The 24,223-nt window shown below is 50.3% G+C and overlaps 1 protein-coding gene across 1 annotated transcript in view; it reads right to left on the minus strand.

The window, feature by feature from the left end:
• DNAJC6 (DnaJ heat shock protein family (Hsp40) member C6) overlaps positions 1-21,173 on the minus strand; it is a 35,972-nt gene extending 14,799 nt beyond the window's left edge. Inside the window, exons 1-6 of the mRNA XM_066325345.1 lie at positions 20,976-21,173; positions 9,891-10,041; positions 8,799-8,848; positions 7,672-7,820; positions 3,211-3,333; positions 779-912 (exon numbers count right to left, since the gene is read on the minus strand). Of these exons, the coding sequence (XP_066181442.1) occupies positions 779-912; positions 3,211-3,333; positions 7,672-7,820; positions 8,799-8,848; positions 9,891-10,041; positions 20,976-21,156 (788 nt within the window). The 5' untranslated portion in view covers positions 21,157-21,173. The remainder of the gene's footprint in view (positions 1-778; positions 913-3,210; positions 3,334-7,671; positions 7,821-8,798; positions 8,849-9,890; positions 10,042-20,975) is intronic.
• Positions 21,174-24,223: the final 3,050 nt, after the last annotated feature.

The following is a 24,223-nucleotide window of genomic DNA, read 5'->3' on the forward strand; positions in this document are numbered from 1 at the left end:
ACAAGGAAAAGGCCTTGTCCAGCCTCTAAAGGGGGGGACTGATGCCTTCAGCTTTATCTTTCATATTTTCAGGTTCTGTGGTGCCCAGGGGTGAGCTCTGAGCTCACAGTCAGTGTCACTCAGCTCTGCACACAGCAGGGACACAAAACAAATCCTTCTCCTGCTGCACACCAAGGACAACTTTCAGCCCCAAAGCACAAACAAGGGTGGGCTGGAGGGAGGGACAAGAAGGATGGGACCTCACAGCCTGGAGCTGGAATGGGACAATTCAACCCCAAGGTGCAAATGGACCAAAACTTAGAAAAATGTAGGATCTCATGACTGGTCAGCCATTTTGTGCCCATTTTGAGACCATTTTGTGCCCATTTTGTGCCCATTCTGGGTCCATTTTGTGCCCATTTTGGGTCCATTTTGTGCCCATTTTGGGTCAATTTTATGTCCATTTTGGGTCCACCTTGGGTGTGGCCCTGGCCAGGCTCTTGTCCTGCCCAAGGTGGATCCTGGAGGCCTTTTAATAAATCTCTCCTTTATTCTCCAGCTCTGCCCAGTCTCTGTTCCAGCTCAGCCTTCCCAAGGCATCAATACCCCACAGAGGAGCTCCAAGGAAAGAAATCCCACAGCTTCTCTGGACCAGCTCTTCCAGCACCTGCTCCCCAGTGATTTCTGAGGAGCACTGTGGGATGTGGACACCTGTCTGAGGCACAGCACACCTGCCAGGTCTTTGGGCAGCTCTGAGCACAAGGAATGGAGCTCACAGCGCTGAGCCAGGGTACTGTACCTCCTGTGAGATGGCCACAGCACAATTCCAGGTCTCTTTATGTTCAGCAGCTGCACAGCAGGGCCAGGATGAGAGAAGAGGTGACAGAAACAGAACATTGCACTGACCAGAACTGCTGAGGCTGCACGGCCGTCCTGCCAAGGGAAAGGGCAGAGAGGAAAAACTGTGAGCATCAGAAAGATCCCTCGAATTTCCGCTCTCCACTCCTCCTGACATCACAAAATACAGTTTATCCAGAAAGACTAGGATGGAAACCACAAGATGATGGGGAAATTTGAATTCTGTGCCATTTGTTCAACACCCAGGACTTCAGTGAAGAAGAAAAACTAAGATAAAATCCAGGCAGCAGCCAAAGCTGAGGGTGGTTGGGAAGCCCACAAGAACATTTTGGCTGCAAATGTTGGTGTTTTGTGGCTGCTCCCCAGGTGTAATTTTAGAATTATTTCAAACACAGGCCTGGAAGTGACCACAGAGGTCAGAGTGCACCCGTCCTACAGCTGCAGGCAGCCCTCTCATGCAAATTTATCCTGCAAAAGGATAAACAAACAAACAAAAAAATCCAGCCCCGGGCTGCCTCACCCAAACACCTCCACAGCTCTGAGCTTACACATTGCTCCTGATGGGGTTTTTTTAAGGTGATTATGGGGGAAAGTTTGCTGAGTCATACTGATAGATCAAAAATACAGGAAGAGCAGGAGAAAATCAATGTATTCCCAGTGCCCTGCGTTCCTGATAGACACCTTCCACCATCCCAAGTTGCTCCAAATCCCTTTGAACACTTCCAGGCATGGGCAATCCACAACTGAAGGCCTCACCACTCTTGCTCCTTGCAATTTGGTGTTTTTTGGGGTTTTTTTTTTCAGGCACCTTTTATGCATTTCAGCCACTTTCTGTAGGATTTTCTGTGCTGGAGCTGCTCCAGACCCCAAGAACCTGCTGACATGAACAGGCTGTTTGCTTTTTACCAAGCTGAGCCCCTGCCAGTTGTTTCTGACAACATCCCTCAGGTCCATATAAACTAGAGTGGGTTTATATATATATATATATATATCTCCATTGCTCAAAAGACAGGAAAGGAATTGGATTTTTGAGCTGGATTTCCAGGATTAGAGGCATCAAGTGCATCCTTCTCTCTGTTTGAAGGGAATTTACGTCCTGGAGCCTCTGGCTGTGCTGTGCAAGGCAGAAATGCCAGCCTCACATGGGAGCTGTGTGCAGTTTGGGCTCAGTCATTTCCTCCATTCCTCCCAGGTTCTGCTGATCAGGGCTGACAGCCTCCTGGTTTAATTTGGGCTCCAGGAGCAAAGCAGAGCTCTGCTTTTGGGCAGTGCTGTCAGCGTGAAAGGTTGGATGGAGTAAATGAGGAGCGATCCAGGATCACAGCAGCCTCACACAGCCCAGCATGGCCAGTGCTGGATAATCCCTGGGGGCTTTCCCACAGAGCAGAGGAGCTCCTTCAGCCAGGCCTGACCGCTCCTGATGGCCAGAGACTTCAACAATCTCCATTTCACAGCTGGACAGGATCCCCAGCTCTGTTTTCTGCCCAATTTCCAGCCCCCTTCAGTCTAAAGGCTGCATTTTCTCCTGTGACCACTCAGATTAAAATGCAAATCACAGAACCACAGAATGGTCTGTGTTGGGAGGAGCCTCAAAGGCCACCCGGTGCCACCCTCTGCCATGGACAGGGACATCTCCCACTGTCCCAGGCTGCTCCAAGCCCCATCCAACCTGGCCTTGGACACGTCCAGGGATCCAGGGGCAGCCACAGCTGCTCTGGGCAAGGCACAGCAAGCTGACAACTCTTGGCTGAAATTCAAACCTTTCTCCCAGAGAATGAGTTGGACCTCTCTTGCTTTGCATTGCTGCTTCTCCCTCAGTGATTCTCTTGCAGCTGAGCTTTGGGTGATGATGATGTCCCTTCCTCTGGGTCAATCCCACCCCACCCCTCCTCTCCCAGGAATTGGCCCTGTTCTCACATGTGTTTGACCAGCTGAAGCCACAATGTGCTCCAGCCAAACTGCCTTCAGCTGTTCTTATCAGAACCCTCTAGAATTCCTCGAAGCTACTAAGACATAAATTGTTCCAAAATAAGAAAGAAGAAACAAACATACTGGAAAGACAAAAATTCCAAGACAGCAAGAACTAAATAAAAGAGGGCCATGAAACACTAGACTGTAACAATCACATTTCCTAAAAAGCACATACCAAACACGTGAACAGAATGGAAGCGCCGACCGAGTAATGCATCATCACCTGAACAATAGTTTTAAAATGTACAAATACAAACAATAACCAGCTTCCACTTAATCATATTAATGAATTATCCAAAAGCCCTAAGCTCCCACATTTCATACACAGACTCCAGACACTCCACGAGCAGCGTGACCTGAGACCCCTGAGCCCCTGGGCTGGCTGCTGTGGGCTGCACTCACCATGCAGTGGATGACACAGACGTTTTTGGGGTTCTGCTGCAGCCAGTTGTGCATGTTCTTGCAGACAGCGTAGAGGTTGTGCAGGCTGGGCGCCTGCCGGACGGGCCAGCTGCACTCAGACACCTGCAGGGACAGCAGAGCCACAGGGGACAGCTTTGTGGGGGCATGTCCTGGGGGGCAGTGTGTAACCAGGAATGTTTGTTCTGTTTGCCATCTGCTCAAACTGTTTGGGGCAGGGTTCTTTATCCCTTCCAGGACCCATCACTCATCACTCTGGGGATATCTGCTGTTAAACCAGCTGGGGCAGGGTTCTTTATCCCTTCCAGGACCCATCACTCTGGAGATATCTGCTGTTAAACCAGCTGGGGCAGGGTTCTTTATCCCTTCCAGGACCCATCCTCCCCCAGGGATATCTGCTGTTCAGGGGCCATCCAGGCTCAGTGCAGGGCGGAGCCAATCCCATCATCCCCCGGGGAGAGGCCCCGCCCAAGGGGAGGAGCCCAGCATTCCCCCTGGATCACCCTGGGGTTCAGAGCCCAGCACAGCCTCTGCACGGGATTCCCAGAGGAGAGCAGCCCCAGCTCAGCACCGCTGGGCCTTCTCCAGGGTCATCTGTGCTCCAGCAGAGCCACGGCTGGCGCTGCAGGAGGTTTGTTTGGGTGACACCAACAGGGCTCAGGGCTTATAGGATTTATAGGATTTATAGGCAGGGTTTATAGGATTTTTTTTGGTTGGGGTTTTTTGGTTTTTTTTTGTTTGTTTGTGGGGTTTTTTGTACTATTACATTTGCATTTTTAACATTCCCAGTAAAGAACTGTTATTCCTATTCCCATATCTCTGCCTGAAAGCCCTTTAATTGCAAAATTATAATAATTTAGAAGTTGAGGGTTTCCATTCTCCATTCCAAGGGAAGCTCTGCCTTTCCCTGGCAGACACCTGTCCTTCTAAACCAAGACAGAACATTAAACAAGCCCTGCTCTACAAATTCTCCCTGCCAAGAAATCTCCTTGTCCTTCCCAACCCTGAGCTGTGTGCTGGGAGCCTACTCCAGCCCTCCTCGTGTGTAACTCCACGCTGTGCCTCCCGTGACTTATGAGGAGGCAGACAAAAATAACCTTTCTCAATGAAATAACATCAGGCTGACGTGTTGTTCCTGACTGCACATCTTTCAACATTTCCATTTCACATCAGATTATCTGGAGGGGCTCTTTCAGAAGGCTCCAGCCTCGCCTTGGTTTCCAAAGCCTTTTGTACAACGTGTCCCTAAAAACTGCTCTGATTCGCGCAGGGCACTGAGCATCTGTTGTTCTGAATCCTTCCGTGGCACAGGATTTCCAAGCCCTGTAGTGACAGATATTAAACTGATGAAAGGGAAAGTTCTGTTCAAAGAAATGAAAAAAAAAGTAATAATAATCCTATCTGAGTAAGTATGTTAATGTATGAGCCAGGGAAATGAATAGCTCCTTAGAGCTGAAACCCCACCAATCCTAAAGTGTGTCTGCTTCCTGTTCCTCAGTGTGCTGGTTCTGAGTCAGTCCTTGCAGTCCCCAGCAGCACATCAAACAGCCCTCGACAGACATCTCCTTTTCATCTGCTGCTAATTGAAATGTCTTCTTTTAAAAAGGCATTTCTGGCCAGAAGAAACTTAGAGGAGGAATGCCCCAAGGCTTGTCCTCAGCTGAAGGATTGGTTCTCTCTCTCTCTCAGCTGATATTTGGGAATGGGGAAGGGAGGAGATGATTTGCCCAGATGTTCTGAAACAGCCACATGATCCCCAGAACTGTTTCATCTCTCAGAGGAAGGAAATGCTCCAGGTTTTATAAAACTTGAGGTTCTGTCTGACACCTGCACGATATTTTGGAGCAGAAACAGACACCCAGATCCCAGCCAGAGCCCTGCCAGGCTGTGCAGGATCCCAAAGGCTCCCGTGGGATCCAGGCCAAGCTGGCAAATCCAAGTTTTGTCCCACAGCAAATGAGATATTAGTCCGATTGCTTTTTAGATCTGTGAAAGTTCTGGTCTCCACAATCTCCTGCTGTGAGCAAATGTGGGTTTGTGTTGTAGAACAAATCCAACAGTGCTCCAGGTTTAGAGAGCAAGGAGTGACCATTCCCTTCTCCACCTTCTCCTGCCTCCGGAGTTTGAGTCATTCCTTCCATTGTACATCCCTGATTTTCCCTGTTAGAATTCCTACAGTGACCCTTCCACTGACAATCCTGTGAGCAGACCTCCCTGCCAAGCATCTGGAAAAGCCATTATCACTTCTCTAGTAAATAATACACATTTCCCACCAGTCCATAATTACATATTTACGTTGCCTCTAATTACACATCTGCCTGATGGTTGGCAATTAGGAAATTAAATGTGTGCTGGGTGTTTTTATCAAACAGAACCTCGCCAGCACTCGGCACAGACAACCTTAGGGAAAAGCAACTGGAATGCTCCAGCTCTGGGAATAAGCACTCAGCACTTGTTTGATTTGAGCAGCAGGGCAGCAACTGCCAGGAATGTGACCCATGGGGGGCTTTGAAGTTTGGGTTTGTTTAATGTTAGATTGGAGTTCTGTGTTTTGAAACTGCTCTCAGGCTGATGAGAGCTTCTCTTCTCTTCTCTTCTCTTCTCTTCTCTTCTCTTCTCTTCTCTTCTCTTCTCTTCTCTTCTCTTCTCTTCTCTTCTCTCTTCTCTTCTCTTCTCTTCTCTTCTCTTCTCTTCTCTTCTCTTCTCTTCTCTTCTCTTCTCTTCTCTTCTCTTCTCTTCTCTTCTCTTCTCTTCTCTTCTCTTCTCTTCTCTTCTCTTCTCTTCTCTTCTCTCCCCTCTCCTCCAGCCTGCTCCCAGCTCTATCCTTGGGCACTCCCAGGTTTGGGCAGCCACAGCTTTTCTGGAAAAGCTTTCCCAGTGCCTCAGCACCCTCCCAGTGCCCTCTCCTGCTGGGCAGACTGGGGCTTGCTGACCCACCCAGCCACACCTTGGCAGCAGGACAGGGCTTCATCTCCCTCCTGTGCCACAGCACGGTGACCTTCTTTGGTCTCAGGAGCAGAAAGTTCTAAAGAAAGCAGGAACTGAAAATCTTTTCCTGTCAAAGAACGAGTGTGGATCTCAGTGCAGCTCAGCTGACCTCCTCATCCCAGCAGAAAGCTCGCTGGGATTTCACCTCCTTGAGAACCCTTTAGTGGTTTTTTGCAAGGTATATGAAGCTCAGCCTGGTGATTATTTCATGTTTTGTTTGGTTCACAATTCTTTCTCATGAAGACCACTTGGAGTCAGGACTTCCCAGCCCATAAACTGAAAACATAATATTTTATTAAGAGATAATTTTAGTTTCTCCCTGTGTGAGCCAAGGCAATACTGAGTTGTCCTTTGAGAGTGATGTTAAAAGTCACTTGTTGAGGTGTTGGATAGGGTGGGAGATAACTCCAGGGATTCAGGAATTATGAATTTCTGATTAGAATAGATCTTTAACGCTGGGCTTTCAGAAGGAGATATTTTTTTCTCAGCAATACATCTTTAATGCTGGCCTTTCAGAAGGAGATAATTTTTTCTCCACCCACAAACAGCGTCAGCGATGCACCAAAATCAATCAGGACTGAAAGTTCAGAGCTCTTAATATCTCTTAATTAGTCTTCCCTGTTCATTTGCTCCCATTTGAAGTCTGGTTACTGATGGCCACCGAGAAATTTGCTTCAAGTGTCAGTGAGTGGTTTCTGGTGATCACAATTACTGAAGATAAATTCAGCTACACCTCAAATTAAAACTAAATTAGGCTTAGATTAGATTCATTTACCCTGACTGAAGGTTAAGCCTGGCAGCTGCTGGTGCCTTTTGGGTTGAAGGCACCAAAAAGTTAGAAATTAAAAAAAAAAAAAAAAAACCCACAACACCAAAACACAGCACTCTCTTGTGGGAGAGGGAAAGCACGGGAAGTTTTCAGAAAGATTAAATCTAATCTTGTATTTCAGCAGCAGCATTTCAGGGAGATTTTCCTCTAAAAGCCATTAATGAAGCAGAGCCTCAGAGTGTGCTCTGGTTTTAGAGAGGGAAACTGGGCCAGGCAGTGCAGGTGGCTTTTTAAAGCCACCAGAGCCAAAAATGCCCCTCAGATCCCATTTCCATCCCGTGATTTGCCTGCTTGATTAAAGCCCAACTGCGAGGAAACCATCTCCCTTCTCCTATTGATAATTTATCCCAAAGGCTTCTCATTTTATTCCTTTCCTGTAGCAGTTCCAGCACTCTGCAGGAGCAGCTGTAAAACTCTGTTTTATCCTTTATTTCTCTGCAGCCCAGGCTCCACTCCGTGCAACGCTCCTCACGTGAACCTCCTCCTCATCCCTGAATTTCCATCCAGCTAAAACTCCCAGCAGCTTCAAAACACCTCTGGCTCCTTAATCCCCTGAAACTCTGGATCCAAGGGGAGCTGCTGCCCCATTCCCTCAGGGAATTTTGCCCCCCGTGGAAGGCACTCACCCTGTTGTGGAACTTGGCACTGCGATAATATTTGGGTGACAAGTTGAAGACGGTGTAGTGGTCGGGGTGCCTGGAGTCCAGGAACGTCCTGACATCCTCGATGTGGTTCCTGAATCCCAGCTCCACGCCTTCAGCAGGAAAGGACATCACTGGCAAAGGCAGGGAGAGGCCAGGAGTGAGTGGGGTGGGGTAGGAAAGAATCCCCCTCACACCCTCAGCTGGTGTTTCCCAACAGGGGAAGAGTTCCAGTTTCCCTCTAGACATTTTAGGAAGTTTACCTGGAAACTTCCAGCCCCTTCGGATAATAATGGGCTCAGGGCCAAGAGATAAGCACCTGTTGGACCTTATCACTGTTCCTCAATCCCTGTATCTCCCTCTCTTGGCTGCAAGCCAGGTTGTCCCTCCTGAAACATTCCGTGTTTAGGAAGGAGCAAAAAAGGAAGTAAAGGCTTTTTGGGGTTGTCTCAGCAAGGTGTCAGAGGTTTTCTCAGGCACCTGTGCATAGTTTATCATTTGTTTTCTGTAACCTTTGTTATTTTTCCTTATTAAACCTTTTGATTTACAAAACACCTCCGAGGGGCAGTTTCACTGGAATTAATTATTGCCACTTCTCTGGAAAGGCTGGACCCTCAGGGATTGGTACATGAGCACGTGGCTTGTTAGACACTGGCCACGAGTTACTCGGTGTCAGGGGGGTTATGGAATTCTGGGGTTTGGGATCGTGGTGGTTTGTGTCGTTTGGTAAAGGTGGAAACTTCAGTCTCACTGATGAAAGACCATTTTGTGGGCAGTAAACCGACTGGAAGTCACAGGTTTTCTCTCTTCCTGTTGTTAGTGAGAGAGTGAATCCTTTGTGGGGAGGGAGGAGTATTTTGAAGGGCTTCGTTTGGATTCTCATTCTTCTTTAAGTGTGTGTTAATAAACCCATCTTTATACCTTTTCTGTTTGAGCCTGCTTTGCTTTTCTCCTAATCCTGCTTTGCTGTTCTCCTAATCCTACCTCACAGCAGAGGAGAAGTGAAGGATTCTGGCAGACACTCAGACCACTGCATCAACTCTGAGAAACAGAAACTGGCAAACCACTACCTGAATATTACAGGTGGTGTTTCTCCACGGAGCAGAGCTCACCTATGATCCTTGAGGTAATGTAGGAAATATCCAGCTCTCCCTTGGTGTAACTAAGAGACAAAGCAGGAGACAGATTTTAGGCCCTTCAGCAGCACATTTAGGAGTGTTTGCTCAGAAAAATCTACTTATCACGCAAGGAAAAATCATCTTAAAATGAACTCTTAAGATGCAGACAGTGACCCAGCCTCCCCCTCTCCACATGCAATTAACTGGATGCAAAACCTGCAAGAAACTCCCTTTTCCCTTTTGTCATTAATTTTTAGTGCCAGTTTCCAGGAGAAATCTCCAGCAGTTTGCACTTTGCAGATCCCTCAAACCTTTTGAGATCTTGCATTAAATTTCCTTAATTTCTTGTAGCCCCCTATCCCTTGGAGCTGGGCACAGGGGACAACACCAGGAGAGTCCCCAGAGCAAAGTCACCTCAGCCTTTCTCCCATTCCAAGGTGGATTTAGGGCTGGGAACATCAGCCAATAGAACCATCTCATTCCAGCTCCCCATTCCATATAGAAAAGCATGAAAGCTTCATTTCCCACCTTTCCAAAAAACAAAAAAGAGGTTTGGGAGCATTAAATCCCCTCTGAATTCCCTTCCAGTGGCACCACAAGAGCCTGGCACTACAATGGGGAAAAAAAAAATAGTCCCTTTTTGTGTTTGTGTCCCAAATTCCCCATTTCTAGATGGTTTTATCTGCGTGTTGCAGCCTTCTTCCTCCCCACAAAGTCTTTTTTTGGGGAAAAAAGGGGGATTTTAACTTGTTTTATCCCCTAAGATAAGGGTGGAGGCTGTCTGCTCAGGAGCGGCCCTTTTAAAGCGAAGAGAGGCATCAACACTAATAACAAAAGAAATATTCAAGTGGTGGTTCACTAGAAAGATCCCACAGGGAACCCTCCAGGAACTGCTCCGTTTTCACTGGCATTTTCCAGATTCCAGGGTGCTCACCGTGAAGCTGCCTTGAGGCCAAACCCCAGGTCTGAGACAGAACCAAAGGAATCAGGTGGGATTTTCCCCTCCCTCCTGCATCCCTGGGAGCTGTGCTCAGCAGCACCAGCGCTCAGCAGCTCCTGGTTTTCCCTGCTTCAGGCGCACCCTACCTGGCAACAGACTGCATGACCTTGGAGGAGGTGTCCTTCAGGGTGTCCTTCAGGTTGTCCTTCAGGTTGCTGAAGAGCCTCCCTGCTCCTCCTTTCACCATGTCCAGCAGGCCTCCCCCGTAGCTGGACTCCATGTCTGGTGACGAGGCGCCTTCAGCACAACAAAAACCAAAGCCAACGAAGTCACTGGGCTGGAACAAAACCCCCAAATCCTCTGCTCTGCCCTCACCAAACACGTTCCCGTGAGCTGCTGCGGGTCAGGCGTTGAGGAGAAGTGGGTTTCCTCCTCAAAGCCGTGGTTTTCCAGGGATGAGGGATGGCTCTTTCCTGCCAGCTGGGCTCAGAGCTCAGCACAGTGAGGACAACATGAGATCTAAACTGGGGGTTGGAACTGGGGGATGTGAACATCAGCCAGGTGTGCCCAGGTGTGCCCAGGTGTGCCCAGGTGTGCCCAGGTGTGCCCAGGTGGGCCAAGAGGCCCATGGCACCTGGGCTGTGGCAGGAATTGTGTGGCAGCAGGAGCAGGGAAGGGATTGTCCCCCTGTGCTGGGCTCTGGTGAGGCCACACCTCGAGAGCTGTGTCCAGTCCTCAGGACAAGAAGGACGTGGAGGGGCTGGAGCATATAGATATATAAATATAAATATATTTATATATATTTCTATATCCAACCTCTATTTCCCTGGTGCAGCTTGAGGCTGTGTCCTCTCTGCCTGGGGAAAGAGCCCAGCTGGGCACAGGCACCTTCCAGGAGGTTCTAGAGAGTGATGAGGAAATCCCAAATACAGCCCCAGGCTGCTGCACCTCCTCACCAAAGTGAACTATGTCAGGTGGGGACATTCCTGCCACGGTGTGCCCTCAGCAGTGAGATTTTGGCTGGAGCTCACAGCACCAGCCTGGTGTTGAGCAGGATGGGAGCTGGAGAGTGTGGGAAGCTTAATTAAAAAGCACTGAAGTGCTAATTGTACAGAGAGTCAGGGGAAGGGTGTGCAGAGATACTTCTCTTCCCAAGGCAGAGGGAGCTTTTGGAAGAGCAGAGTGCTCCAGGGGAGCTCAGAGGGATGTGCTCAGTGCAGCTGAGGGCAGCAAAACCATCAATGTCTGCACCAGAGCCAGCCCAGGAAACTCATTCCTACCCAGGGAAAGGGAAAAAACAAACAAAACCCACAAATGTGGAAGGGAAAAGCTCCCTCCTGCTGTCCCCTGCAGTGCCACCAGCGGTGTTGGTGCTCCTTCCCAAAACCCAAAGGCATTTCCACCCACCCTGCTTTAACCCCGGAGGCGGCAATGGCTGCGAGGAGCAGGTGTGTCACCTGCTGTCACCTCAGCCCCTGCAGCCAGAGGGTCACACACCCTGCCACCAGCTGAGGGAGGTGCTGGAAGCACCCAAGAATTCCGAATTTGGGAATTTTTTTCCCCTTCCCCAAAAAGCTGCACGGTTGGAGGTTTGGTCTGCCCTGGGGAGGTCCCTGAGCAGCTCCCCCCAGACAAAGCCACAAAACCCTGCCAAGAACAGGGTCTGGATTGCAGCTCCCCAGAGAGCCCAGGGGAAAGCAGCTGACATTTCAAAGGCATTTAAGGCTCTGTCAGTCGGAATATTTACGCTGATGAAGCAACTCTGAGCCTCAGACAGAGAGGGGAGGTGAAAGGAAGATGCTTGAAAAGAAAAAAAAATCGAGGCTGGGCAGAGAAGTGCTGCCTTTTCCCAGGTTACTCAGCAGGAGTGAACAGATCCTTTTTTTTCTTTTTTTTTTTTTTTTTTTTGGCTGGAAAGGGCAGGCAAAAAGCAGACATGAAGCCATAGGGAAGGAAGCAGGTTTCCTTCAGTCTGCCCAGATTTTGTGTAAAAGAATCTTCAGTGTCAAATGAGGGTGGGTTTTTTGGTTTAGGTTTTTTGGGGTTTTTTTTGTGGGGTTTTATTTGTTTGGGGTTTTTTGGGGGGTGGGGTTTTTTTTGTTTTTTTGTTTTGTTTTGTTTTGTTTTCTCAGATTTTTGTTTTGTTTTGCGTAGGGGTCTGCTGCCCGTGTTTTTGTCAGGGGTCGAACGAAGAAGGATCTAAATTATTCCCTGTTCTTCATCATGGAATCACAGAATGGTTTGGGATCTCAAAAACCATCTCATTCCAGCTCCCCATTCCATATAGAAAAGCATTAAAGCTTTATTTCCCACCTTTCCAAAAAACAAAAAAAGAGGTTTGGGTGCATTAAATCCCCTCTGAATTCCCTTCCAGTGGCACCACAAGAGCCTGGCACTACAATGGGGAAAAAAACTCCAGTTCCTTCTTGTGTTTGTGTCCCAAATTCCCCATTTCTAGATGGTTTTTTCTGCTTGTTGCAGCCTTCTTCCTTCCCACAAAGTCTTTTTTTGGGGGGGAGAAAAAAGGGGATTTTAACTTGTTTTATCCCCTAAGATAAGGGTGGAGGCTGTCTGCTCAGGAGCGGCCCTTTTAAAATTCCCTGCACTGAAAGGAGCCGAGCTGTTGTTGTGGCTTCACCAACAAAGCCTGGATTGTTTTGAAGGAACACTCAGCAAAATAATAGAAAAAAAACAAAATCAACAAAAAGAAAAGCTGTTTTTTGTGCCTCTCCCCCCCAGCAGCAGAGCTCACGTTCCTCCCACACCCAGCGAAGCCTCATGTGGGACGTGTTTTCCCACCAGGCTCCAGCCCAGGAAAACCAGGCTGCTCCAGCTCCAGGATCATCACCACACGGCTGGGCTGGAAGTGCTGCAGGGCAGGAGGAGCAGCCCTGGAGCAGAAATTCCTGCCACACAGGGGTCGGAGCATCCTTTGAAGGGTTTCTGCTGGATGGACGGAGGGCTGTCGGGTGCAGACCTGGCCAGGCAGAGCAGGAAATGTGATTTCTGGGAGGTTTTAGCCCTACAAAAGGGTCATCACGCTCTGAGGGTTGCCAGCAGCCTCTGAGAAATGGCTTATGAAAAATCAGCAAAGTGGCATAATTGGAGGGGTTTGGAAACGGCAAAAAGGTTTTAATTAAAGAGAAAATAACAAACTATACAGAACAAAGAATAAAAGCTGTGCACGGTGCAGGGAGGTCCCTTGCACCTGCTAAGACACCCCAAAAATAGGGAATCTCTGAGCTCTTTCTCAAGTATTCAATGATCCAGGAGGAATTTTTGGCTTGTTCCCTAATAAAAACCAGCTCAATTTCTAGAGGAGCAGCTCAAGGATCCAACAGGTGCCTTTGTCCTGGCACTGGGGCAATTCTGGTGAGGAAAACATGGACTTTTCTGGTTCCTCTTCCTTAAAAAGTTCCAGGGGTGAAGCTTAAAAAGCTCTTTCCCACTGTGGGGACACCTATTAAAGTGTGGGGTGAAGGATCCACACCCCTGGGTGCCCTCAGCGCCCCCAGCTCCTGCTGTTGCCCAGGTTCCATCTTGCAGAGGGGAATTTTAACCTTCCCTGTCCATGGGAAGGGTGGCAGGAGCTCCTGAGATCAAATCTCCTGTGCCCCAGTGATAACCTGCAGTGGAGAGAGGTGGAGGCTTCACCCCCGGCTGGAGGTGGGCTTTAAAACCCCTCCCAGCCCAAATCACCTCTGCTTCTCCTGATGTTTTAAGGAATAAAATCACATCCTGGATGGAGGTGGGCTTTAAAACCCCTCCCAGCCCAAATCACCTCTGCTTCTCCTGATGTTTTAAGGAATAAAATCACATCCTGGATGGAGGTGGGCTTTAAAACCCCTCCCAGCCCAAATCACCTCTGCTTCTCCTGATGTTTTAAGGAATAAAATCACATCCTGGATGGAGGTGGGCTTTAAAACCCCTCCCAGCCCAAATCACCTCTGGCTCTCTGGTCCTAATGATGTTTTAAGGAATAAAATCCCCTCCTGAAAGCCCAAGGTCCCTTCCAGCACACACCTGTCACCTGCAGAGCTCAGCTTTACCTCCTTTAAGCCAAGACTAAATCCTGGCTGCTGTTCTGGGCACTGGGAGCAGACAAAGCCCAAGGGTCAGAATTAACAGCAGCCTTTTAGCAGATGGTTTGGGAGAGAAATCCCAAAAGAAATCCCAAAGTCGCCACCAGCAGAGGTGACTAAAGCAGGGCTAAAGGCACTCACGGGGAAAACCTGCAGAAATTCCCTGGGCAGCTCCTCAGACCCACACAGAGCCTAAACACTGAGTGGTTTTTTACCTCCTTTTTTGCTCCCAGTCCCGTCTGTCCCCTCCTCCTCCTCCTCCTCCTCCTCCTCCTCCTCCACTGTCCCAGATTCCTGGTGGAGTGAGGTTCCCTACGAGGCCCAGCACAGATGCCTTAAAGTGTTATTCCTTAAAAAATAAGCGTGGAAACCCGTGCAGAGCAGAGCTGCAGGAGCACAGCAGCAGCAGGAGCTCTGATCGTTTGATAAAACCAGAGCTGAGACCCCTCCAAGGTTTCCCTCATCCTGACACCTTCCACTATCCCAGGCTGCTCCAAACCCCATCCTGGGACACTTCCAGGGATCCACAGCTTCTATTCCGAGGCCTCCCCACCCTCCCAGCCAGGAATTCCTTCCCAATATCCCAGCTAAGCTTTCCCTCTGGGATATTCCAGATATTCCCCCTTCTCCTGTCGCTCCAGGCCCTCACCCAAAGGACAAAGCCGGAATATTTCTCTCCTAAGCAGACAACCATGAGGCACAGAAGCATCCTCAGCATCAAGATACCTTCAATAAGTTATTCAACTGAGCAGGGAGTTGAATATATATATAATTTTTTTTGCCTGGATGGGATGGAAAATGCCTCAAAATGTGGGAAGGTTTAGGTTGGATATTGGGAAAATTTCTCCCCCAAAAGTGTTGGGGACATCCCTGGAAGGATTTGAAGATGTGGCACTTGGGGGACACGAGGAATGCCTGGACTGGATGGTCTCAGAGGGCTTTTCCAGCCTGAGAAATTCCATAATTCTCTGCTTCTGTTGGGCAGCAGAAGGTCCCTGACCTCCTGTGGGAAGCCCCTGGCAGCAAATTTTGGGATAGAGCAGCTCAAGAACCTCTTTTTGTGCTTTGCTGGGATAAAATTCCAGAACTAATATTGCATGAGCCCCTTTTTATCCAAAGATTGAGGCTGCTGAGATGAAAACTTCATGGAAAGCTGAAGAATTAAGGTAGCTCTGCTTTTGCCTGAGAAATGGAAACTGAGGAGTGCAGCTTGCACCAAAAAAACGTGGAGGATTTCCACAAGAAGGGGGTTTTACTCTGGGTTTTTTAGCAGAATAGTAATGCTGAGAGGGGAGGGAGGGGAATTACCACCCAATACCAGCCAGATTTGTTTAATTTGTTCAAAATTTCCCCTCTTGAAACTCGTCTTGCAGCGAGCAGGACACAGACACCGAGCCACCAGCTTGGTGAAATCCCTCTTTGAAGCTGCTCCACATTTGCTCTGCTTCTCCTCCCTGTCAAAACAACTAAAAAAAAAATAGAAAAAAAAAAAAAAAAAAAAAGACAAGACTCCTGCCAGCACCGAATCGTTCAAGTGTCCAAAACCACACCAAGCAAACAAAGGAGTCATTAAACCCAACCTCCCCTGTTTGAAAACCAACACAAGGCCACTTTGTCAGGCCAGGCTTTTGTCCCCCTGCCAGTGACACGGAGATGTCTCTCTTCTGACTCAGTGAGGAGGGGTCACCAGAGCACAGGACGTGGTGCCTGCAAGTGGGAAACAGCCCGAGGAATCTCGGTTTCACCACTGGCAGCTCCTTCCAGACGCTTTTGCCTCGTGGTTGCTCCTCCTGAGGAAGCACAGGGCACGAGCAAGTCTGAGCCTCAGCTATTGAAAAGCTTTTTTCTGTCTTACCGAGATTATAAACACCAAAAACAGCACAGAGAGGGTGGGTCGTTCTTTCCTTCCTTTTCATAACAACAATCTTTGCTGTTGCTCTTGCATCCTATTTCCTAGAACCTCTTCTTTCAGTGCTCAGCCAGCTGCTAAGAGAGCAGAATTGAACGGCACAGCAAAACCCAAATAAATCGGCTCCTTCACTGCCTGGTTCTCATCCTGGGAGCACTTGCAGCCACTCAAAAAGGAAGAAACAGAAGGAGCTCTGAGCAGCTGCTCTTCTTGGAAGCTGGGTTTTGAACTCGAGGGGTTTTGTGGCCTGTGAGGTTCAGCTCAGGTCTCTCTGAACCTCCCTCCATCAATTCCCAAACCTCATTTATCCATTCCCAAACTTCTCTCCATCCATTCCCCAATCTCCCTCCATCAATTCCCAAACCTCCCTCCATCCATTCCCAAACCTCCCTTTATCTATTCCCAAACTTCCCTCCATCCATTCCCAAACCTCCATCCCAAATCCAGGCTATCTGCAGGAGGAACTGGCCGTTGACAGGAGCTGGAGTTTTGTGATCCTGTTCCATTCCACAGAATTCCACAAATCTCCCATCCCTGTGCTTGGGATGGTCCCAGAGGAGACCCTGGAGCTGCTCCAGAGCTGGGGGTGCTCACCTGGAGAGGAGCAGCTCCAGGGAGAGCTCCGAGCCCCTGGCAGGGCCTGAAGGGGCTCCAGGAGAGCTGCAGAGGGACTGGGGACAAGGGCTGGAGGGACAGGACACAGGGAATGGCTTCCCAGAGGGCAGGGCTGGATGGGATTTTGGGCAGGAATTGTTCCCTGGGATGGTGGGGAGGCCCTGGAATAGAATTCCCAGATTTTCTGTGGCTGCCCCTGGATCCCTGGCAGTGCCCAGGCCAGGCTGGATCACCCTGGGATACTGGGAGGTGTCCCTGGGACAGTGGAATTGTCCCTGCCATGGCAGGGGTGGCACTGGAGGGGATTTAAGGTCCTTCCCACCCCAACCATTCCAGGATTCTCTCCAGGATCCAGAGAGCCCCTTGCAGCCCCTCTGTGCCAACTCCCTGCCATCCACGAGGATTTTTTTGCCTTCCAACAACAACCCTGAGCTTCTGCCTCCTGCCTTTTGCTTCTTTTCCCTTTTCACACTGAGCAGCACCAGTCAAAAAAACCCGAAAAATATTAAGCCAATAATCAGAAGCACTTGGGAGTTGGAACCAAGCTGCAACCACCGATTATTCCCCTTTGCAAGAAGGTGTTTATGAGGCTGCAAATCTGCATGAAGAGAGGATGCTTGAAGATCTAATACTTTGCATTAGTTTAAGGAAATTAATAGAAAAAAACCAGACAGGAGCCCAGCTCCTCAGCTCCTGGGAGCTGGTGACAGCCAGCACAGCCCCGTTAGTGAAACCAGCAGCAGCTCGCCCCAGAATCTGCCTTCAGCACAAATCCTCACCCTGCCAACACCTGGGACTGCTCACTGAGAGACCCCCACTCCGACATTCCTGCGCCCAGAAGAAATCCAACACCAGGGGTGAAGAGGAGGAAGGTTGGATTGTTCAGCCCTTTAGAGCCCAACATTTCGGTGGGAATGGTCTTTCTCTGCACCCAGAGGTGTGGAGCAGGGCAGTGCCTGTCCCAGCCCCTCCTCCCAGGCATGGGGACAATTTTGGGCCCCTCAGGACAAGGACATTGAGGGGCTGGAGCATGTCCAGGGAAGGGAAAAGGGCTGGGAGAGGGTTTGGAGCAGCTCAGGGAGCTGGGGAAGGATCTGGAGCCCCAGGAGGGGCTGAGGGAGCTGGAAAGGGGCTCAGAAGGAGAAAAGGAGCTCAGGGGGGACCTTGTGGCTCTGCACAACTCCCTGCCAGGAGGGGACAGCCAGGGGGATTTGGGATCTGCTCCCAGGGAACAGGGACAGGAGGAGAGGGAAGGGCCCCAAGCCCACAGGAGGGGGTTAGATTGGATATTTGGGGAATTTTTCTTCCCAGAAAGGATTTCCCAGCCCTGTCACTGCTGCCTGGGGCAGTGCTGAGTCCCCATCCCTGGAGGGATTTCAAATCCCTGTGGATGTGGCACTGGGGGACACGGGGCAGTGCTGGGCATGGGCTCAGTGACCTGAGAGAACTTTTCCAGGGTTAAAGATTCCATGATTCCCTGTTCCCACTCTGTTCACCCTGCCAGACAGACAAACCAGAGCCCCAGTGTCCCCCATCACTGGTGACACTGGGTGTCCATCCAGACTGTTCCCTCCTCTCCTGCCAACAGCAGCTGCTCTTCCCCACAGGAAACCAGCATTTAAAATCGGGAAAGTAAAAAGAAGGAAGGGCATTACAAGCTTGGCACCTCAAGGATTTCACCTTCAGGGCCTGACATGGAATTTCCCAGACAAGAAATTCCCCTGTCCCACCAGAAAACCCAGCAGCACATCCTTTTCCCTGAGATGGATTTTACCCCACCCTCCTCCTTCCCGAGGAATTCAGATCTCTTTTCCCAACTGAATTATTCTTCTCAACCACTGCTCACCTTGGGAGTTTCAACTTTGGCATCATTGGGAAGAGTCTAAAATATTTGTAATATTAATATTTTCTCAGTTAAAAAACAAACAAACTCAAAACACCAACATGCACAGGAGGTGGGTGGTGGTTTTTTCCCTTGCTCCTATTAAGCCAAAATCCCAACCACCCTATTTTCTTGTCTGTGTCTTACACTGCTCCCTAATCCTTGTCCCAAATTATCCATCTGCAGCCTGGAAGATAAATCATGTCCCCCCAATCCAGGAGCAGCTTCAATTACCAAATCGCTCGGAATCACGAGCACACCTGAGGGGTGGATTTGGTTCTTTAAGCTGCTGTAATTTCACAGTTGGCAAAGAAAAATGGCTTTGCAGTGAGCTGGGAGAAATTAGGAATTTATCAGCCCGAAGTGTTCAGATGAACAGGGGAGATACAAATGCGGAGTCCAGGTTTGGAACAGAGCATCACACTCGACACAGAAAATTTTCTTTAAAAATTTTGTTTTGGAACAAGCACCAAACAGTCCTTATTAAATAAAGAGGTTATTAAAAAAATGTATATCCTACAAATAGAATTCAAGGACCACGTTAAGACCTGTGGTGCTTTTTGCTGCTCAAGTGCCAGGTGCGTTGCTCAGAGCACCTGTAAAATTGAGAAAACTGAAAACTGAACTGAAAGGAGAAAACTCTGGCTCAGACAGATCCCTTAAAAACCAGCTCCCAAATCCCAGAGCCAGCCCTTGATGCAGCCCATGTGTTTGGGAAGAACATCCTGGCACCTGGTAGAGGCCATTAATACAATTTAATGCTCTGGGCTAAAATCAGAGTAGCTGCAGAGTGGAAATGGCTGAATATTGCAGAAAACCTGTAAATAAAGGCATTGTCTGCCTGTCCGCCAGCAGTTTGGGGCTTGTTTTATTTTGCTCAGCACAACCAGATTGAGCTGCATTGAAATGACAGCCCGGGACGAGGCTGGAGAGGAGCCCCACACCTGCCTGGGTGTCACCACCACGTCCCACTGCACCTCTGCCTCTGCTCCCTGCCCTTGCAGGAGATTCATCTGGATAAATGGCCCTGATGATAGAGATTACCCTGCCTGCAGCATCTCACCCTCCCAGCAGCTGTAAGGGCCCAAATGGCTCTAACACAGCAGCCCACTGTGAGTAAGGAGCTGCTGGCACAGCCTGTGATTACGAGCAATTGCAGCTGAGATGTTGTGGCAGCAAATTCGGAGACGTTTCTGAAGTTTGGGAGTTAAAAATAAAGAAAAACAAAGAGAAAGTTATAGAAAAGCAAACACCAGCCCGAAAGGAGAAGAAGGAAGCAAGGTCCAAAAGGAAGCGAATTCAGCTGGCAAAGGGGAAGAGGAAAACGTGGCTGAAGGTGTTTGAGGAGGTTGGACAGGGCTGGAGCAGCCTGGGACACTGGGAGATGAAAAAGTGTAGATTTGGGTGGGAGATTGGGCAGGAATTGTTCCCTGGGAGGGTGGGGAGGCCCTGAATAGAGTCCCAGGAAAGCTGTGGCTGTCCCTGGATCCCTGGCAGTGTCCAGGTTGGAGCAGCCTGGGACAGTGAGAGATGTCCCTGCCCATGGCACTGGATGAGTTTTAAGGTCCCACCAACCCAAACCGTGCCAGGATTTTATGGCTCTTGTCACATCAGAGAAAATGGGGGAAAAAAAAAAAAAAAAAAAAAAAAAAAAAAAAAAAAAAAAAAAAAAAAAAAAAACACCAAAAAAAACAAATCAAGGCTAAGGCTCTCCCTGCCCAAGCACAGCCATGGCTCATTAGGGTTGGTTTTTTTCCCTCAGAAAGAGGTTACCAGGTTATAAAGAAGGCGCTTGTGGAGTGCCCCTGGCCCAGCCTTTCATGGAACAGTGCAGGTGTTTGCAGTGGGAATTACAGTGTGGGCCAAGGAGGAAAGGGTTCACACTGAAAGAGGGGAGATTTAGGTCAGATTTACAGATGGAATTGTTCCCTGTGAGGGTGGGCAGGCCCTGGCACAGGTGCCCAGAGGAGCTGTGGCTGCCCCTGGATCCCTGGCAGTGTCCAAGGCCAGGGCTTGGAGCAACCTGGGATAGTGGAAGGTGTCCCTGCCATGGCAGAGGCTTGGAATGGGATGAGATTTAAGATCCTTTCCAACCCAAACCGATCCAGGGTTCTGTGATTCCATGCTGCTGTGATGGGTGGACACAAACCTGGTCCCTCCCAAACCCCCAGGGTGTTTCCCTGCCCCACAAGTTCCCTGCAAAGGCTGTGGATGCTCCTGGAGATGGGCACAGGTAAGGAACCAGAACCAGAGGGATTCCCTCCAAAGCGTGGCCACTCTCCATTCCTGGTTATCCAGGCAAATTTGAACCTTTCGAGGTGAAGAGCTCTCTATCCCATTACCAGCCATAAAGACCATCTGCTCCTTTACTCCCTGATTAAAAAAAAAAAAAAAAATTGTGCACTCAGCGCATCATCCCCCAGAATTAATCCAACTCACTTTGATGAGTGCCTTTTAGAGGAGGGGCCGAGAGGAGGGGAAAAAATATTAAAAAAACGACAAAAAACCCTCCGGACAATGCTGAGAATTCAGACCCCAGAGCGGGGCGAATTCACATCCCATTTCCCTCCCGCTTGGAGCGCGGGGGGGGGCAGCGGCTGGAGAAGGAGCCAACACACCGAAGGTTCTGCGGCGCTGCCTCCTTGTCCCTGCCAGGACAAAGGGCCGCCGATTGTCCCCTCGGTGATCCCCCGAGCCCCCAGCCCGCGTGTCCCCCGAGCCCCCGAGGCCATCGCGGGCGTACCTGAGCTGTCCATGGTGCTGCCGTCGGCTCGGGGCTGCGGCTGCTGCTGCTGCTGCTGGCGCCCGGGGCTCCGCGGCGGCCCCGCGCCCGCCCCGCCGCGCTCAGCGCCGCTGTCCACCAGCTGCAGGGATTCATAGCCGTCACCGCACGCCTTTTTCCGGTAGCTGCCCAGCAGGCTCATGGGCGAGCCGGGAAAGGGCGAGCGGCTCTGGGCCGCGGGGAGCAAGGAGGGAGGGATGGAGGGATGGAGGGATGGAGGGATGGAGGGATGGAGGGATGGAGGGAGGGGAGGGCACGGCGAGCTCTCCGGCCGCCCCGAGGGGAGGGGAAGGGCGGGCCCGCAGCGTGGCCGCCCCCCCGCAGCCGCCGGAAGCGGGCGGGGAGGACGCGGAGCCCGGCTGGAACGGCGGATGGGATGGGAATGGGATGGGATTGATGGGATGGGATGGGATAATGGGATGGGATGGGATGGGATGGGATGGGATGGGATGGGATGGGATGGGATGGGATGGGATGGGATGGGATGGGATGGGATGGGATGGGATAATGGGGTGGGATGGGAATGGGATGGGATGGGATGGGATTGATGGGATGGGATGGAATGGGATGGATGGGATGGGATTGATGGGATGGGATGAGATGGGATTGATGGGATGGGGATGGGATGGGATTGATGGGATGGGATGGGATGGGATAATGGGGTGGGATGGGATGGGATAATGGGGTGGGATGGGATGGGATGATGGGATAATGGGGTGGGATGGGATGGGATGGGATGGGATTGATGGGATGGGATGGGATGGGATAATGGGGTGGGATGGGATGGGATAATGGGGTGGGATGGGATGGGATGATGGGATAATGGGGTGGGATGGGATGGGATGGGATTGATGGGATGGGATGGGATAATGGGGTGGGATAGGATTGATGGGATGGGATGGGATTGATGGGATAATGGGGTGGGATGGGATGGGATGGGATGGGATTGATGGGATGGGATGGATGCATGGATGGAGGGATACATGGATGAAGGGATGGAGGGATACATGGATGGATGGATGGAGGAATGGATGGATGATGGATGGAGGAGCGGGCCAAGCAGCTCCACGCTCCCCCAGCACCAGCTGCTGCGAGCCATGTGCTGCCTCCACCCCCTTTCCCTCTCCAGGCTGCTATCCCTGCCTTCTCCCTCCCATCCCACCACCCCAGGGCTGGCTGTGTGGCCCTGGAGAGGTCCTGGCAGCGGTGGCTGACACCCAGATCTCTGTGCCTTCCCCCAGGTCACTGCACTCGGGGCTGGCACAGCCCGCCCTGCAGCCTGCAGGAGGAGGGGGGGCACAGCCCTGCTGCACCGAGCCCCCCAAATCCTCAGGAGCATCCCTGGGCAAACCCACCCAGAGGGATCCCAGCACCCCGATCCTGCTGGGACCCAGCCTTGTGCCACCGCTGCCCCTGGCTCCCAGCAGTGCCACCGGCTGCTAAAGCCATTTTTGTTGTTGTGACCCATCTAATTTCAGCTGTTCCCATGAAAACAGGCTCTGGACCGAGGCAGAGGGTGGCCCTGAAGGAGTGATGATGAGCTGTGCCTTGCTCAGATGCCATTTTCAGCCGGGGCTGGTTGGCTGTAATTTCATTTCCCACAGAACCAAGGGATGCTCCAAAGGAAATGAGTGCCATTAAACCCTTCTAAGTGGATTTCTTTGTGATTTAAGGAAAACTGAAGGCAGAAGGAAGCCCCAGCCAGCAGATGTGAGCATGCCTTTGGTCTCACGCAGAAAGGAAAGTTCTCTGCTCAGAAAGAAAGAGCCTGGCTTTGTTTCTAAAGCAATGACATCCGTGAGGCCAGGCTGGACAGGCCCTGGAGCCACTCGGGATGGGGGAAGGTTTTCCTGCCTGCCACTGGGTGAATTTGGAGTTCCCGAATAACTCTGGGATTCTCTGACTCCCAGAATTTGGTGTAGCAGCACCCAAGCCTTGAAATAGCCCTGAAATGTCCTGCTGGACGCTCAGGGGCAGCAGACATCTGGTGCGGCCATACCTTGCCATGTGCTGCTGTTTATGTAACCCCTGCCATGGCACCGAGCACACAAAGGTACATCTGTCACCCAGAATTTCCCCAGGAAAAAAAACCAAAAAAACAACAAAAAACAAAACAAAACAAATCAAAAAACCCCCACAAAAAACCCCAAACAAACAAAAAAACCAACCAACCAAAAAAAAAAAAAAACTCAACAAAACAACCCAAAAAACCCCCCAAAAAATCCACACTCCCCCCAAAAAAAAACCAAAAAAAGAAAAAGAAAATCCAAACAAAACCGCACCCCAGCAGATTTTAACAAGCAGCAAAACCAAATAAGAAGTGACCCAACAAAAAGCAGGAAGCAAGAACAGCTTGAACTCGAGGTTGGGGTTGAGTTTTCCATCCATACTTTGCTCTGTGTGGAGCAATTCATGGATTGTGACACTGGCCAGCAGGGATGGGCCCCTCCCTCTTGGCCCCCCATAAGTTAATAAAATTTAAAAGTAAACCCATTTTCTGAGCTCTTTTGTGTGTTCTGAGCGACCTGGGCTAGTGGGAGGTGTCTCTGCCCGTGGCAGAGAGTTGGGATGAGATGGGTTTTGGCTTTTCCAACCCAAGCCATTCCAGGATTCCGTGATCTTTACTAGGAATCACATCTGCCAGCCTCTCCTGGTCAGCCTAGGATAAAACTATTTATCTCTGGGATGAAAACGGGGAAATTGTGGGGGTGGAAGTGAATTTTCCTTTGTTTTGCTCGCTCAGGTGAAGCCCAAACACCTCAGAGCAGGTGGAGGAGGCACACGGAGGCTCTGTGACATCTCCAGGAGTGCTCAAACCCTCCTGCTCTGACCCTGCAGAGCCTAAAACCCATCACCTGTGGTGTCCACCCTGCTGCAGAGGCTCAGCTTGGACAAAATTCTGTATCCTCAACCCAGCAGCCGCTCCCTCACTGCAGGGCAGCCAAGGTCTGTCTGCCTCAGCCTTTTCTTGGGGGGGGCGAAAAAAAACCCAAATTGCTCCTCCTTGTTGAATCTGTTTTTATTTCCTTTCCTTGGCCCAGCTTTTGGGGGATTCACAGAGGAATCACCACCACAGCCTGAAGCTCCAGGCTGGAGAATGGGGGTTCTGCAAAGCACAAAAGGACAGAGCAGCCACTCCAGGGCCTCCTGTGGCAGAAGGAGGAGGAGGAAACGACCTCCAAGGCCCAGCCTTGCGTGTACAAACACAA

This window comes from Sylvia atricapilla, chromosome 9, assembly GCF_009819655.1.
Source record: "Sylvia atricapilla isolate bSylAtr1 chromosome 9, bSylAtr1.pri, whole genome shotgun sequence".
NCBI classification, from domain to species: Eukaryota; Metazoa; Chordata; class Aves; order Passeriformes; family Sylviidae; genus Sylvia; species Sylvia atricapilla.